Source organism: Orbicella franksi, chromosome 5 (genome assembly GCF_964199315.1).
Source record: "Orbicella franksi chromosome 5, jaOrbFran1.1, whole genome shotgun sequence".
NCBI lineage: Eukaryota > Metazoa > Cnidaria > Anthozoa > Scleractinia > Merulinidae > Orbicella > Orbicella franksi.
The window spans coordinates 33,799,601-33,814,600 of NC_138149.1; the positions used below are offsets into that span (position 1 = coordinate 33,799,601).

General features: G+C 38.0%; 3 protein-coding genes across 4 annotated transcripts in view; 2 read left to right on the forward strand and 1 right to left on the reverse strand.

Annotated features, from left to right (window-relative positions):
- Positions 1–3,166, reverse strand: part of LOC145488442 (rubber oxygenase-like) — a 5,246-nt gene extending 2,080 nt beyond the window's left edge. Inside the window, exons 1-4 of the mRNA XM_081467315.1 lie at positions 2,749–3,166; positions 970–1,164; positions 403–556; positions 1–157 (exon numbers count right to left, since the gene is read on the reverse strand). The exon at positions 1–157 is cut by the window's left edge and continues 2,080 nt beyond it. Of these exons, the coding sequence (XP_081323441.1) occupies positions 1–157; positions 403–556; positions 970–1,164; positions 2,749–3,099 (857 nt within the window). The 5' untranslated portion in view covers positions 3,100–3,166. The remainder of the gene's footprint in view (positions 158–402; positions 557–969; positions 1,165–2,748) is intronic.
- Positions 3,167–3,176: 10 nt separating this feature from the next.
- On the forward strand, positions 3,177–8,399 carry LOC145488459 (corepressor of RBPJ and splicing regulator-like). Its single transcript, XM_081467333.1, has 11 exons — positions 3,177–3,327; positions 4,110–4,204; positions 4,673–4,749; positions 5,005–5,009; positions 5,554–5,615; positions 5,783–5,834; positions 6,143–6,202; positions 6,367–6,421; positions 6,947–7,050; positions 7,399–7,490; positions 7,742–8,399. The coding sequence occupies exons 1-11, from the start codon at positions 3,265–3,267 to the stop codon at positions 8,247–8,249; spliced, it is 1,173 nt and encodes a 390-aa protein (XP_081323459.1). The 5' UTR covers positions 3,177–3,264; the 3' UTR covers positions 8,250–8,399.
- Positions 8,400–8,529: 130 nt separating this feature from the next.
- The window catches only part of LOC145488434 (tubulin beta-4B chain-like), a 6,544-nt gene continuing 73 nt past the window's right edge, over positions 8,530–15,000 (forward strand). The window contains exons 1-8 of one of the 2 annotated variants that reach the window (XM_081467307.1): positions 8,530–9,518; positions 10,047–10,155; positions 10,318–10,428; positions 11,149–11,393; positions 11,870–12,082; positions 12,203–12,480; positions 13,135–13,351; positions 14,079–15,000. The exon at positions 14,079–15,000 is cut by the window's right edge and continues 73 nt beyond it. In XM_081467307.1, coding sequence (XP_081323433.1) covers positions 9,462–9,518; positions 10,047–10,155; positions 10,318–10,428; positions 11,149–11,393; positions 11,870–12,082; positions 12,203–12,480; positions 13,135–13,351; positions 14,079–14,186 — 1,338 coding nt within the window. In that variant the 5' untranslated portion in view covers positions 8,530–9,461 and the 3' untranslated portion in view covers positions 14,187–15,000. The other variant, XM_081467306.1, reaches the window with a different exon arrangement.

The following is a 15,000-nucleotide window of genomic DNA, read 5'->3' on the forward strand; positions in this document are numbered from 1 at the left end:
TAACTTAGATGAAAGGGAGGTTTGTTGGCAAACTCTTGCAGCAGTGTTTTTGTCAAAATAACAGAGTCTTTGTCGGGCTTGCACTGTCGTACTTTTATCAAAGTACATAGTTTCCACTCATCTTTGTAGTCATTACATAGCAGATCACTTGTCATTCCTGGTATGAAGAAAGAGGAATTTAAATGCTTGGTTAATGCAAATAAGTATTGTTTTATTGCAATAGACTGCTGATCCTTTTAGGGTACACATTTGTTTAAACTCGTAATTTAAGGTGACATTTGCAAGTCAGCACTTTAAATATTTATTGCTGGTAATCAAAAGCATAGGAATGCACTTTCAATATTGGTGATTGAATTATAATATGTAACTGTGTAAGAACAAAGTTTTTTTTTTTGTACTCACCAAGATAATAACCAGCATATTTCCACAGCTTCTGGTAACCGTCCTTTTCATTTTCTGTCACTGAAACTCCCAAAAGTTCCAAACCCTCGATAACGACAGATGAAAAAGTAGACAGTGTTCCAGCAAGGTCCTCTTGGTTGATTGGATGCCCATACTAGGAGAGAAAGCACAAATTAAATTTCAACCAAACCTTGTTCCTTTTGCAAAACAAGCAAACAGATCTGTCAACCATTCAACACACTAGCAGTCTAGTCATAAAACAAAATGTAGCCAGAGCATGTGCATCTTACCCTAGTTTGGTTACTTCTTTTGGCATAGCCTCCAATGCAGATTGCTCTTTAGGCTTGTCACGCAATCTTTCTCCCCAATGAACAGTGGGGGAGGATGATTACGTGACGAGCCCAAAGAACGTCTGCATAGGAGACTACTTTTGGCAAGGTTTAATATTGATGTCTAAAATTTTTTAAAAATTGTCTGCTTAAAATATTCAAATAACAAGGCAGTGCAAATGAAATGTCAAAAAAATTATTAAAAGTAGAAACTTTGTTCAAAATAACTTGCACTTACTTTTTCAATTTCCCAACCACCGTCACGATGACAAAGATGATAACGTACGGCAGCATGGAGTAGGCGCACCCTCATACATGCCTCCTTAATATCACTTGGTGAACCAAGAACAACAACCTTCACAAAGTGAAGGGTTTCAAAAAGTCTTTGGCGAACATCTCCATATGGAGATAAGCGACCCATGGCTGACAGCACCTGTCCAGATAAAACAGTTACATAACAACTTGACTTGAAGTCCCACATACATCAATCAAACTCAATGCATAGTAATTTAAATAAATGCCACCCTCCAGCAACTAAATGAATGTTATTTCTCAATCCTAGAACACTTTGAATGAGTCGGAAAAGGATTCAAAATTCAATAATGTCCTATTTCATATAATATTGTCCAAGGGATCAGGTAAGACTTGGTTTTTTTTCTGAACAAGACCATGGAAAAAAAGAAAATATGTTTTGTAACAATAACTGCAGAAATTCTCATGTGCTCATTGGCTAATTTTCATTGTCAATAAGCACACAGACACATGAATTTATAATTTATGTGATGTGACAATGAGCGAGAGCAGACAATTTGTTACTGTAAAACACAAATTGATGTCAGTTTTTCATGCATCTGTCCTGTTATGGACAATGAATTTCACCATAACATTGTCAAAGTAGTTTGAGGATCCACATCGCTATCGCCTTGTAGATCCACAGCTACTTTGACAATGTTAGGACAAAATTCATGAACAATAAAAGGACAGACACACGAAAAACTGATGTCAATTTGTTAATTTTACCATAATTGCAGAAATTCTTGCACACTCATTGGCTAATTTTCATTGTCAATAAGCGGACAGACACATGAATTTATAACTTATGCGATGCATCAATGAGCGGAGAGCTCAAAATTTGACAATTTGTTATTGTAAAAAACAAATTGACGACAGTTTTTCATGGGTCTATCATGTTATTGACAATGAATTCCATCATAGCATTGTCAAGGTAGTCTACAGATCCATGAGGCATCATAGCCTCGTGGATCCACAGCTACTTTGACAATGTTATGATGAAATTCATGATCAATAACAGGACAGACATATGAAAAACAGACGTCAATTTGTTAAGTTGATTTGGTCTACTTTTTTTCCATTCATTTCATTTTCTTTGTTGATCGAGACACTTACACCTGTATTTGACTGTCCTCAATGAAAAACTCCTTCCCTGTCAAGGGGGAGATGGTGCTTTTACATTCTTCCCACCACCTCAGTACAAACCAGTGTAAAAATTGCACTGTAATCATGATCAGTCCTTGGACAATCTAGCATGTAAGACCTCAGCGCCGCAATAGAACTGTTTATTTTTTTTCCTCACAATCTTAATTCTCCTATGATATCACTTTATTTTCAAGCAGGCAGATGTCAATAAAGAAAATCATCAACTATGGAAAGCAAATATCATTGATTGTGTTGATGCATGTTCCACCATCCATCATCAACAGAAATAAAAGATAATCAGAGGGAGATTTTACGGTAACTGCAGAAATTCTTGCGCGCTCATTGACTAATTTTCATTGTCAATACGCGGACAGACACATGACGCATGAAAAACTGTCGTCAATTTGTTAACTTTATAACTTCAAGCTGGTGTTTACATGTAAGTTAATATAAGCTTACGCTGACAAAGAAAAATTAATTTTTCTTCCTGTTTTTTTTAGCTTATCGCATGTCTCCATCTATATGTTCGACCCCCGCTAGCTACGTTTGTTATGTAACCTTAATACCCGAAGACTAATACCTTGTTTCCAAGTGAAGCAGTGAATGAGGAGACAAGACTACGATACATAAGAACAAGACCGGCAATGCCACTGTTTCGAACGAAGAATCGTCTTCCTAACTCGCACCTCTTCCATTCCACATTCCACGGAGGCTCTTGTTCATAGAATTCCATGAACCTTGCACAACTTAAGTCTGTTCTTCCCATTTCTTTGACGGTGCTGTAAAACTCGTGATTTCGTACGACATTTTCACCACGATCTCTCACTGCTGCCAACACGGCATCGTCTGCAAGGGGATCACATTCAAATCTCTTCTTGTCCAACAACTCGTCGCAAATGTCAGAACCGACTACAGAACGAAGAACCGACATGTTGTTTTTCTACAAGATCGAGAGGACCTGGCACTAACGAAAGATATATATCCCACTTACCTTTGCGAGCAAGGAATTCAAGATGGCAGACCATTGAGAGAACCCTCTGCGCATTGGATCTCAGTTTTCGTTCATTATTTTTGCCAAGTGCCTGTAAACAGCGAGATGTTTGCCAAGTTCATGAACAAGAAAGATTTCCATCCAGGCTCTAAAGCCAACATCAAAAGGGTAAGATCAAGTTTATACCCGGGGATTGTAGCATATCGATAATCCTAAATTTGCTCTTAAAATTCATTTTGTCTAGCTAGCTCTAGGATCTTTTCAGGAATACTAATTTATTGTCAGTTCAATGCAGTTCGTACGAACATGTACAATATTAATGTAGGAGATTGTCTTGATTAAGTTTAGGCTTATATAACTACAAGACTTCTTGTGTAGTGTACTAGTCCGCTGTCAGATTTCGTCCCAAAATTTTTATTCTATGGAGAGAAATGTATGCAGTTTCACTTCCTGACATTTAAAGGATTTAGATGTATTTCTTTTGTTATTGCTTTTATACGAAATTATAAAATTACAAGAAATTGTCATGGTGAATATCTCTTAGGACTGATCTAACATTGGATAATTAAGAAATACACAAACATGTTGTTTCATGCCTGAAGCAATTTAAGCAGCAGCCTCATGCAAGAGTTAACATATCATGCTATATAAACAAAAATGCTTATCTACAAAGTAGTCGCTTATGGGAAGTGTTTGCCTATGAGAATGGTCATTAAGACATGGCTGACTGTATTTCTTTTATAAAAATTAGATAAAGTTAACAAACATTACACTGAGAAAGATGCATTTTCATCATGTCACAAGGGGAATCTGAATCCCTTATGGTATTCAAACCCTCAAACACAAAAATCATATTATGCATCATAAACAGGCATACATGTATGTGGGCTTATGTTGATTATGTTGACAAATTCAGAAATCATCAATTTTGCATCAATTCCATGTTATAGGTCTGGATGGCAGAGCAGAAACTACTTGCAGAGCAGCAGAAGGAAAAAGAACTGGAACTTCAGTATAACAAGGAACAAGAGAAATTCAAGAATAGGTGGGTCAAGTATCCCATCAGGCCGGAGCTTATCCCAATTTCTGTAGCATGAAGGGACAAGAAGTATTTCTACTCCCCCCTAGATAGGATGCTATTCCATCGCAGGGGTACCCCCAGCATTAAGTTTGCCGTTACCCATTTATACACCTGGGTGGAGAGAGACACTGTGAGAGTAAAGTGCCTTGCCCAAGAACACAACACAGTGTCCTCGGCCAGGGCTTTAACCCGGACTGCTTGATCTGGAGCGAAGTTCATAAGGCCAAGTTCATAAGCAAAAGGTACAAAATAGAAATAAAATACATGTAGATAAACAATACATGATCATTTTAAGGCTCTCATAGTATCCATTTGGATTAGCACAATGGTGATTTTTGCTTTCCTGTGGTGAGAGCCAGGGTTGTATTTCACTTACCACAGCACACATTATAATAATTGTGCACTTTTTAGTTTGTTGGTTTTCTTCTACAGACAAGCTATCAGTAATGATGAAAGAATCAAGTCAGGTTTAGATTTTTTGTATGATGCACCACCTGGTTTTGACAAAGGTATGTCTTAATTACTAAATATGGCAGAATGGTCATGTGCCAGCAAATACAAGCAAGGGACTAATAACAGTATCTACTATTGCTATAAGACTTGTAAAGAACCATGGAAAGGCCTAGTGAGGTTTCTGAGACTTTGAGACTGATGAAGAAAAGACCACATTTTGTAACATAATCTGTACAAATTTATGTTGAGCAAATGAAGAAAAAGAAACTAAAAATTAGTTTGAACCACATCTTGTGTCACAATTTGCTCAGACAAAGCTATGACTGGCAGTTAAATTTTTTATTTCAATATTTCATGTCTGTACAAATTCATTCTCTAAGCATAATTATTTCAAACAATCAATTGTTTACTGAGATTGCTTGAATCAAAATATGATTATTGTCACTTATATCATACTAATTAAAATACTTGTACAGTACTGTGCCCTTATCAATGTTTTTTCTTTTCTTCCACAAATCATTGGATGTCATAGAGAAGAAGGTAAGTTCAACAAAAAAAAGGTTAAATCAGTACAGTTGGATCTTGATTCTTCAGAAGTGATAGGCAAATTAATGAGTAAAAGAAATGTATCCATAATCATCATTTGTGTAACAGTTTACACAATTGTTTTCCTGACATATAGAATATTTGTTAAGGGCAACTGACAGCCACACTAACAGAGGACTTTTTTAGATATATCTTTCAAATGCTTCACTAGACAAGTATGTAACAGAATAAGAATACCCGAAGATGCTTTTTTGCATCTTTATTATGCTTTCTATCATAAAACGACCCCTGTCATAGTGAGAATATGTTTTTAGGTTGCCGAGGAAGAGCAAGGTGAAGTAAAATTTGAGTGGCAGCGAGGAGCACCAAGAGAGGCGTACGTACCTTATGCTCATACAAATGAGTTATAATTATCATTATTGTTAATTACTAGGACCTTGCATTTTCTTGGCTTTGGCCAAATAGCTTTCTTTTTATTTTGAAGACTTGCTTTCATTCTGACCATATTTCCATAAAACTGAGTCATTCATCTTTCACCTGCAGATATGCCAAGAGCTTAGGCATTGAAGCACGTGATCAGCCGTTTGGAATTGCTGTAAGGTTTACGTTATTAATTATTTTATTCATTCATCTTTTCATTTTGTTAACTGGCCACCCAGTGGCAACCCAGACTGTTTGCCACAAATAGAGCTTTCTGAGCAACAAACTGCACGGAAATTGAATACTTGACAGGGCATCAAACCATGGTTTTGAGGCAGTGCTTGTGATTGCTTCACCTGAGAACTGGTCATAGGCATTTCAGAACTGTGATCATGGTTTAAACATTTTCTCTTCACGGGGAAAATTTTTTGCTGTTACTGACCTGTAGCATTCACATACATGGAAATGATCCTTTTTTTTCAGGTTCGTAATGTCAAGTGCATCAAATGTGGTAAATGGGGTCACATTAACACAGACAGAGAGGTAAGGAATTTGAATCAAAGGTGTTTTTGTTTTTGTTTTTTTTTTTTACAGACTTTTATTTTTAGCTTTTGGGGACAATCTTGCTGAACAAACTTTCCGCTTTACCACTGCCCAAACCATACCAGTACTTACCATGACTTGTTTTGTTTCTGTCCATATTTTAGTGTCCCTTATTCAACAAGAGTAAAAATGCCAATGTTGATCCAAGTCTGATTACAGGTTTGAACTGCACGGAGGTCGTGTTATGTTGAGATTGACCTTTTCAGCCGCAACTGGTTTGGGTTGATACGGTTGATCTTTCTTGATAGAACACTTTTTCAAACGTTTTCGGTTGCAACGCGGTAACTCCTGGGAATCGTCTTTGCCGATGCTTTTTCAACCGTTTCAATCGGATTTGAGACCGATTGAAAAAGTTGATCAACCAAACCGACCGAAAACGGTTTTTCCCCAAAAGAACACGAAAAAACCCAACTAACCAGAAACGGTCGATCCCAATAGAATACGACCCAAGTTTCATGAGAATGCTTTATCAAAAGCATAGTCTTCTCTTGGTACAAACAAACTGATCATTAAATAAAATGTAGACTGTTGAGTAAAATGGATATTAAACCAAGATCAATGTAATAGAATTATTCCATAAACCTCGCTAGCACAGGAACATAGACATAAATCAAGTTTGTTTTTAAAATACCACATTATCAAAACATCAAAGGTTATGGATTCATATTTATGTGCTCCTTACAGATATCGCCGACCCGATGAGACTTCTAAAAGACATGCGAACTGAGGGTCTGACATTGAAACAAAACGTATTAGGACGAGTGTTTGATCCGGGTGACCCAAACCAGGTGAGAATTGAGAAAGCCTGTGTATGAAGGAGGAGTATCTCTTTGATCGCTTATTCTTCTACTAACTATGAGCGCACTAAACACCAAACCAGTTTACTAACAATATTTGATGCTCTACTCTAACTTACCTTTTCACTCTGAAGTCTGACCAAACCCTTAGTCAAAGTCGAGGTGCAAGAATCTAGGTGAGCTCGACTGAGAGGAGGAGCGATCAAAATCGTCACGTGCTATGTAGAAACTGAACGCGTTGTTGTTTACTCTGATTGGCTGAAACGTTAGAGAACCCAACAGAGTGCAAATGGTAGTTCTTTAAATTTATATACACTTTTCTCTCCTTTGTTTTTGCAGCAAATTGTGGCATCTGATGAAGAAAGTGGCGACGATGCAGAAGCTGCTTTCTTAGCTTCCCTTACAGACAAACAGAAAAAGAAATTACTCAGGTATGGCTTGTTTATCGTTGTTTTATTTCTTTGTGTTTTACTGAGGACTTCCGCTAGGAGTATTTCCACCAAATGTTTACTGAAAGTTGAAATAACTCAGAACATGTTCCTTCCGTTATTGAATTGCGGGCGCTTTGGGGATGTAACCTTTTTCAACTTTTACTCTTCATTAATCCTTTCCAAAGCTCTGTTTACAAGCGAGCTGCTCTCAGGCTGACCTGCTCTGATCTGTTTTTTTTTTTTTCCTGTAGAAAACTGGACAGACTTGAACGCGAAGAAATCGACGCGCAAAGTGGTCACAAAAAACAAAAGAAAAAGAAACGAAAAAGGGACAATTCACCTGACAGCGAGGAAGAGTCCAGTAAGCACAGTAAGACGAAACATCACAGAGAGACTGACTCTTCCGACTCAGATGAAAGCAAAAGCAAGAGAAAATCCAAAAAGAAAGAAAAGGAGAGAAAATCCAGGGAATTAGCCGGCAGAGATTCGGAAGAAAAGTACAAACAGTTGAAAGATTCTGAGAGGGATAGACTACATGGAGAAAGACATAAAGATACCGAGCCGGACAGACGTCACAATGAGACACACAGACACTCTAAAGATAACAAGCCACACAGACACTCTAATGATACAGAGGTGGATGAGCGTCAGCGTCACAATGAAACCCACAAAAAATCGAGAGATACTAGGACAGACAGACATCACAGACACTCAAGAGATGACAAGACACACAGACACTCCAGGGATATAAAGAGATGAACAGACATCGCGGTTAAACTCGCATACTGGCTCAGCTCGAGAGAAACAGACGTTATAAAGAGTACGAGAACTGAAGAAATAGAGAGCTTCACGGTTGAAATAAGTTGTGGCATATTCAAGTTGTAATAATAAAATTCAGCCTTCTTATAATGTTGGTTACCCAGTGTTTCGCGACCATTAGCCGTAAACCAAGTGGTTACAACTTAGACTTCGTCTAAATAAAGCCGGGGCCTTAATTAAGAGTCCGCTGTTCCTACGTCAAGCCTCCCTACCCCACCCCCTTCTCTCGTGCTGTGTTATAAGATTATTAGTTGAAACGAACCAATGAAGAGAGAAAGAGAACGCGGGAAAATGCACGCTTGCGATGTCACCGTTGGTATGTCACGGGTGCTGCTAGCCAATGGGGAAAAATTGCAATAAGGCAACTAAAAACTAGAGCTGAGGTTGACAAACTCTAACTTTGATCAATTTATCTTTCAGAGTATATTTGTTTTTTTGGAGCAGTGCTCCTGTAAACTTGTAGCTCTCAAACATGTTTGAATCTTTACTCCTTCTATATTCCCTTTAGAGCTGTAAAAAGCTCCTAATATATTAACTTAGGATCTGTGAGAATTTCATCTAGAAAAGCCCTTTGCGAAACAATGGAGTTTGTGCGCTTTAATTTTGACAATCGGATGCAATTTTTTACATGTAATACACAGAAAAACGCTTGCGCAATTAATAATTTCCTTCTTGAATGACATCAAGTCAACAATACGGCCTGTCTTCAAATAATTTATCATAAATCAGCAAGGCATAGTTTCTATAAAATGGAATCGAAACGTTTTTATATCTAAATTAACACAGAAACACCTTACCAGTCTTTTACAAACCGCAATCAAAAAGCTAACCCACGGAATCGCGATACCCAAACATTTGAGAAACATTTGCCCTTTTGATCTTAAAAAGAAATGATTTATTCATACAAACAGCTGTTACGTGCTCGAAAACATATGGCTAATTGAAAAAAATCGCTAAAAGTCGCCAATCATGGAAGTGCATTTACCATATCTGGAATTGATATAAATTTAATGAAAATAATTAAAACACGAGGAGTTCTTTTTGTGCGAATTAAATATATATATATGTTGATGCGGACACACCCGGCGGGATCTGTGCGGAGTGTTGAGAACTTGTTGTCTTGAGCTACAGAGCTGTTTATAAATTTTCACCATGAGAGAAATAGTTCATTTGCAGGCCGGCCAGTGCGGAAATCAAATTGGAGCGAAGGTGAGGTTTAAATAAAAATACTAAAAAGCATTTTTAGTTGGCAACGGAAAATCCAGCTGACGGCGCGCTTCAAAGCTACAACTGTACAGCTTTAGAAAAAATAAAAGATTAACGCTCACATGAAAGCAAAAATACTTGCCAAGAAACAAATATTTTCCAGGCAATTGATCTTTCCTAAAAGACCAATAAAGTGTGTCGCTTTTAAATGTTTCATCAATATATAGCGTAGTTGAACGTTCGAAAGAAGAATTTAATTTACCATAAACAAACGCTAGTTCCGAAATCGCGCAGATTGGCCTAAGATTAAACATAACTTTTTCCGTGGACTTTAGAGTTTTACTCGTTGGAATGGAGTTTGAAAAAGACTTAGAGGATTCCTATAACTTTGTTTCCTTTGAATTATTTTCTCCGCAAGCATCTACGTGGCAAGAACTGAAAATTATCAATCTTTTAAAAAGTTAAAGTAAATTAGACGAATGCCCAACCGAATAGTGTTAAGAACTAACACATGCCATCTTTTTCTTGCAGTTTTGGGAAGTCATTTCTGATGAACATGGTATCGATGCTTGCGGGACTTACAAAGGCGATTCAGACTTACAATTGGAAAGAATCAATGTTTATTACAATGAAGCTACGGGTAGGACTTGCTTATAGATTCAAGTAATTGAGCGCTTTATTTCTTTGACAGCAGGAATATATGAAATCACTCTTCTTATTCATAATAGTGCTAATTATAACGATGTAAAAGTAAAAAGCGAGTAGTATAAATTGATTTTAACCGCGTGCTTTGTTTTAACAGGAGGTAAATATGTTCCGCGCGCGGTTCTTGTCGACTTGGAGCCTGGAACCATGGATTCTGTTAAAGCTGGTCCATTTGGACAGCTTTTTAGGCCTGATAACTACGTCTTTGGTGAGAATTAGTTGTAAATCCTGCATGTTCGAAGTAGCTCAATGGATAAAATAGGAGTAAGTGACTTATTTGCATAATGAAATTAAGATCTGCACATGTAGTTAGCGGAGCACCAGATGTTTTGTGGTAATTTCACTGCCGAATTACCCAAAAAAAATCAGTACAAAACGAAATAAATAACATCCTCAAAATGCTTTTTTAAAAACAGTAAAACACAGCAGAGACAGTTCCTGCAGCGCGGAACAAACCGAAAACGTCAAAAAAGTAAATAAAGTTCTTGAGATCAGACCGCCCTTGCCGCAAAAATGAGTACCAAAAAATAACGAAAATTATTAAAAAATACATGTGCGCATTTCAAATTTTATTCCCAAAAGTTAGCCACATTTCTCTATTTTCTGAACGACATTACACATGAGAACGGAGAAAAAAGGTTGGAATCGTTTGTACTTTCGTTGAAGTTTTTTTTATTTTCTTGTTTTTGTCTTTTCTTTCCTCTATTCCTTACATTTCAAATTCCTTTCTTTTTCTGTCTGTGGGATGCGATATTTTCCAGGTAACCTAATGATTATACAAATTTTCCTCTCAAATATTGGCACATTTTTATCGAGGCGACTCACAAGCATCAACATTCTCAGAACTAATTTTTAAAAAAATATGTTAACTGGTAAGGATAATTTATATTTCCAGCCTTTAAAAAAACGTATTCATTATTTTCGACAGGTCAAAGTGGAGCGGGGAATAACTGGGCCAAAGGTCATTACACCGAGGGCGCGGAGTTGGTGGACTCGGTACTAGATGTGGTGCGCAGGGAGACTGAGGGCTGCGACTGCGTACAAGGCTTTCAATTGACACATTCCCTTGGGGGTGGTACTGGGGCAGGTATGGGCACTCTGCTCATTTCCAAAATTCGAGAAGAATATCCTGATCGAATTATGACATCTTTTAGTGTGGTACCGTCACCGAAGGTAAGTGAAAAATGATTGTGACTCAATTTCTCCCTATGTATCAATATCATTGCCAAGAAGAAACAGATAATGAGAAAAAAGATCGTTATCAGGTGGGATAAAAGTTGTTCCCATCTCTACACGAGGGGGTAATATTCTGAGCCATGGCTTAAGAAACGTTACAAAAAAACCTCACTGGCGTCCTGCACCACTTCTTGCATTGGGTTAATTTGCTTTCTTCTGCACTGAATTGGCTTTGAAGAATTTGACGAACTGACTTCCTGCAGAGATCTATGCGCTTTTCGTGATCACGGACACGTCCTGTCGTTGGAAGTGTTTGAAATGAAAAGATTTAAAAATACAATGCACAAGATGTCTCTGAGCAAAGGGTTTATTTTCACAGACGTAAATTTAATTAAACGTTTTGCAGGCGTATAGAACTTTTATTATCTTGGCAATACATCTTTTTACTATTATTATAATTCGACTCCGTACAGGTGTCAGACACCGTTGTAGAACCATACAACGCCACCTTATCAGTTCACCAATTGGTGGAGAACACGGACGAGACATTCTGCATCGATAACGAGGCTCTGTACGACATCTGCTTCCGGACACTCAAGCTGACCACGCCCACATACGGGGATTTGAATCATCTGCTGTCTGCTACAATGAGCGGAGTAACGACTTGTCTCCGCTTCCCGGGACAAGTAAGAGATCTTCTGTAGTTTGGAACGTAGTTTTATTTCGAATTCAGTGTCAGTGATAGAGCTTTGTCCTTCTCTTTTGCAAGGATTTTGACAGGACTTACTTTTTTCTAATCTCCGCAGTTGAACGCAGATCTCAGGAAGCTGGCAGTGAACATGGTCCCATTCCCTCGCCTACACTTCTTCATCCCAGGCTTCGCGCCGTTAACGAGCCGCGACAACCAGCTGTACCGCGCGATGACTGTGTCCGAGTTAACTCAGCAAATGTTCGATAACAAGAACATGATGGCGGCGTGTGATCCGCGGCACGGCAGATACCTCACAGTGGCCGCCATGTTCCGCGGAAAAATGTCCATGAAGGAAGTCGACGAGCAGATGATGAATGTTCAGAATAAAAACAGGTATATGCGGCTTTAAAGATTTGAACTGATTAATTACTGACAGATGGGCTCCCGTTATTGATTAATGTCAAACACAAAAGACCGTGTTTGACCAGATTTCCAAAAACCGAGAAGAGAGTTAAAAATACGACGCGTAGCGGAGAACTTTTGGCGAACTTTGAGGTGTTTGGAAATGTGTCCATACACTGCCTTGGGTGTTTGATAGATCTTCTCAATCAAAACTAAACCTAAGGAGAAAACGGAGAAAAAAAATCGTAAAACTCGATGCTAATTAAGATCAGATCTCCAAACACTGTCACAGCCATGATTTACTGTGTTTAAACTTCATGAATTATTAATGAGTTTGAGAAGGGGATTATAGCTGCTCAGAATTTTATAGTATATACGAAACAGAATGAAAGTTGGCGTAAAATAGGGCTCTCTTAATTTGAGTCAATAGCTGTCCATTTTTGTGTTCATTTACTTCAAATTGCTATCATAAATATTCACTTTTCTATTTTACATCCTCATCAAAAATTCCTAAATGATTATGCAGCGTTCCCGAACTTCAGATTTATGATGGTTTATTTAGACTTTTCTAAACTTCAAAGAGATAACTGATAATAAATATGCGCGCCTCTAAACCGTGTATCCTTTACATTCCGTATTTTTCAGCGCGTATTTTGTGGAATGGATTCCAAACAACGTGAAGACCGCTGCGTGCGACATACCTCCGCGCGGGCTCAAAATGTCTGCCACTTTCATTGGAAACAGCACAAGTATTCAAGAACTATTCAAAAGGATTAGTGAGCAGTTCACGGCCATGTTTAAACGTAAAGCCTTCCTGCATTGGTACACTGGCGAGGGGATGGATGAGATGGAGTTTACTGAGGTGAAAAATAATAAAAAAAGTAGTTTTCAAATTTTAGTCATAACATCCACCCTAATTGGTTGTGGGTTATTTTGTTTGAAAGGTTATGATGTAACGTTGCATTTTGTTAGCTTTTTGTAAACGAAATGAAAAAAAAAAAAACACTTCTCGGTTTTCTTTTGATGCAAACACTACTTGAAACTTGATGCAAACAAACGCTACTTGAAAAAGGTTGGGAGCTTTGGAAAGAACTTAAAAAGTGAATTCTAACTTGTGGGTCGGACTTACACAAACTTTCGTATTCTTTGAAACTCTCTCCTAGCTGCATTGGGTCATGGAGACTCTTGTGCCACTTTCAAAATACCTGTGAGTAATGAGGCCATATTTGGGGTTTACGGGATACGGGATATTTAGGTAAAAATTAACGGGACACGAGATATTTGGGGGAAGAAATTAATGGGATATTGGGGAGGGGAATTAAGGGGATATGAGATGTTTAGATCAGACAAAACGGGATGTAGAGTTGGAAAATCGTTAATTTTTTCAACTGGAGTTAACGAGATACGGGATAGTTGGCCAAAGGTTAACGGGATGTGGGATAATCAGGACACTCCCCCCCCCCCCCTCCCTCCTAATCGGGCCTCAGTAATCTGTGGTCTTGGTCGGTTATTCATGTCTCTAAACACCATTTTGAAAACTGAAACGTTTCTTGTGTGATTTATTTTTTTTTTAATTTTTCTATCAACAGGCCGAGTCTAACATGAACGACTTAGTGTCTGAATACCAGCAATACCAGGACGCTACTGTCGACGAAGAAGAATTTGATGATGAGGAAGAAGAAGAAGAAGCAGAATAACTTTTCTCTCAAATCAGTGAATTTTACGTTTTCCTAAAATATTTTTCTGGTAGTAAATTTCCTAAAAATTTTCTCTGGTTTCGTAGCGTTTGCTGACAAACTCTCTTGAAACATGCGGTCACGTTAACTGAATTATAAAGTGAAATCCACAAGAATTAAAGACCTAGTGAGCTTAATAATTACCCGTGAAAGGCTGAAAAATTAAGGCAGCGTCCACACAACATGTACGCCGGAGAAATTTGAAAACGCAGCTTTATTTCTACGGTTAGTCCTGTCTTCCACACTAATCCGTCATGAAAACGGAGCTTTTCGAAAACGCTCTCCAAACCGGAGGAATTTAAAAAACACTGGCTTTTTTCGTTTTCGTGTGGACGGAAAACATATTTTGAAAACGAAACTTTTCGAAAATGATGGCGTTAGGATAATCATGTGATTTCTCTGACCGAGGTTTCCTGAAACACAAGTCTAAAATGACCGGTGATTGTTACGTTTTTTACTCCTCAGGCGTAGTGTGGACAGAAAACATTTGGTGCATTTTCAGAGTGAAACCTCCGTTTTCAAAATCCTCTGGCGTATAGTGTTAACGGGGCCTAAGGTATAAAAATATTACAAACCCGTGGACGTTCCTGGTCAGTTTGTAAACCGGCAAAGCTTTATTCGCCTGAACGAATTTCTAGTTCACTGTTAACTGTTACCTTTAGTTTTTATTTCATGTCGGATGTATTTTTTAGTTACAAGTCCAAATGTCACTAATCTTACGTAAATTCGGGCCTTCGCCATTAATTATGGGCCCGTAAATGATCCATTTTAAAGA

What these genes read in the sequence shown, in the direction of transcription:
- LOC145488459 (XM_081467333.1), top strand. Translation starts at nt 3,265, where the DNA reads ATGTTTGCCAAGTTCATGAACAAGAAAGATTTCCATCCAGGCTCTAAA. An exon ending in CGAGGAGCACCAAGAGAGGC is followed by an intron (nt 5,616 to 5,782) that starts GTACGTACCTTA and finishes TTTCACCTGCAG; the next exon opens with ATATGCCAAGAGCTTAGGCA. An exon ending in ATCAGCCGTTTGGAATTGCT is followed by an intron (nt 5,835 to 6,142) that starts GTAAGGTTTACG and finishes CTTTTTTTTCAG; the next exon opens with GTTCGTAATGTCAAGTGCAT.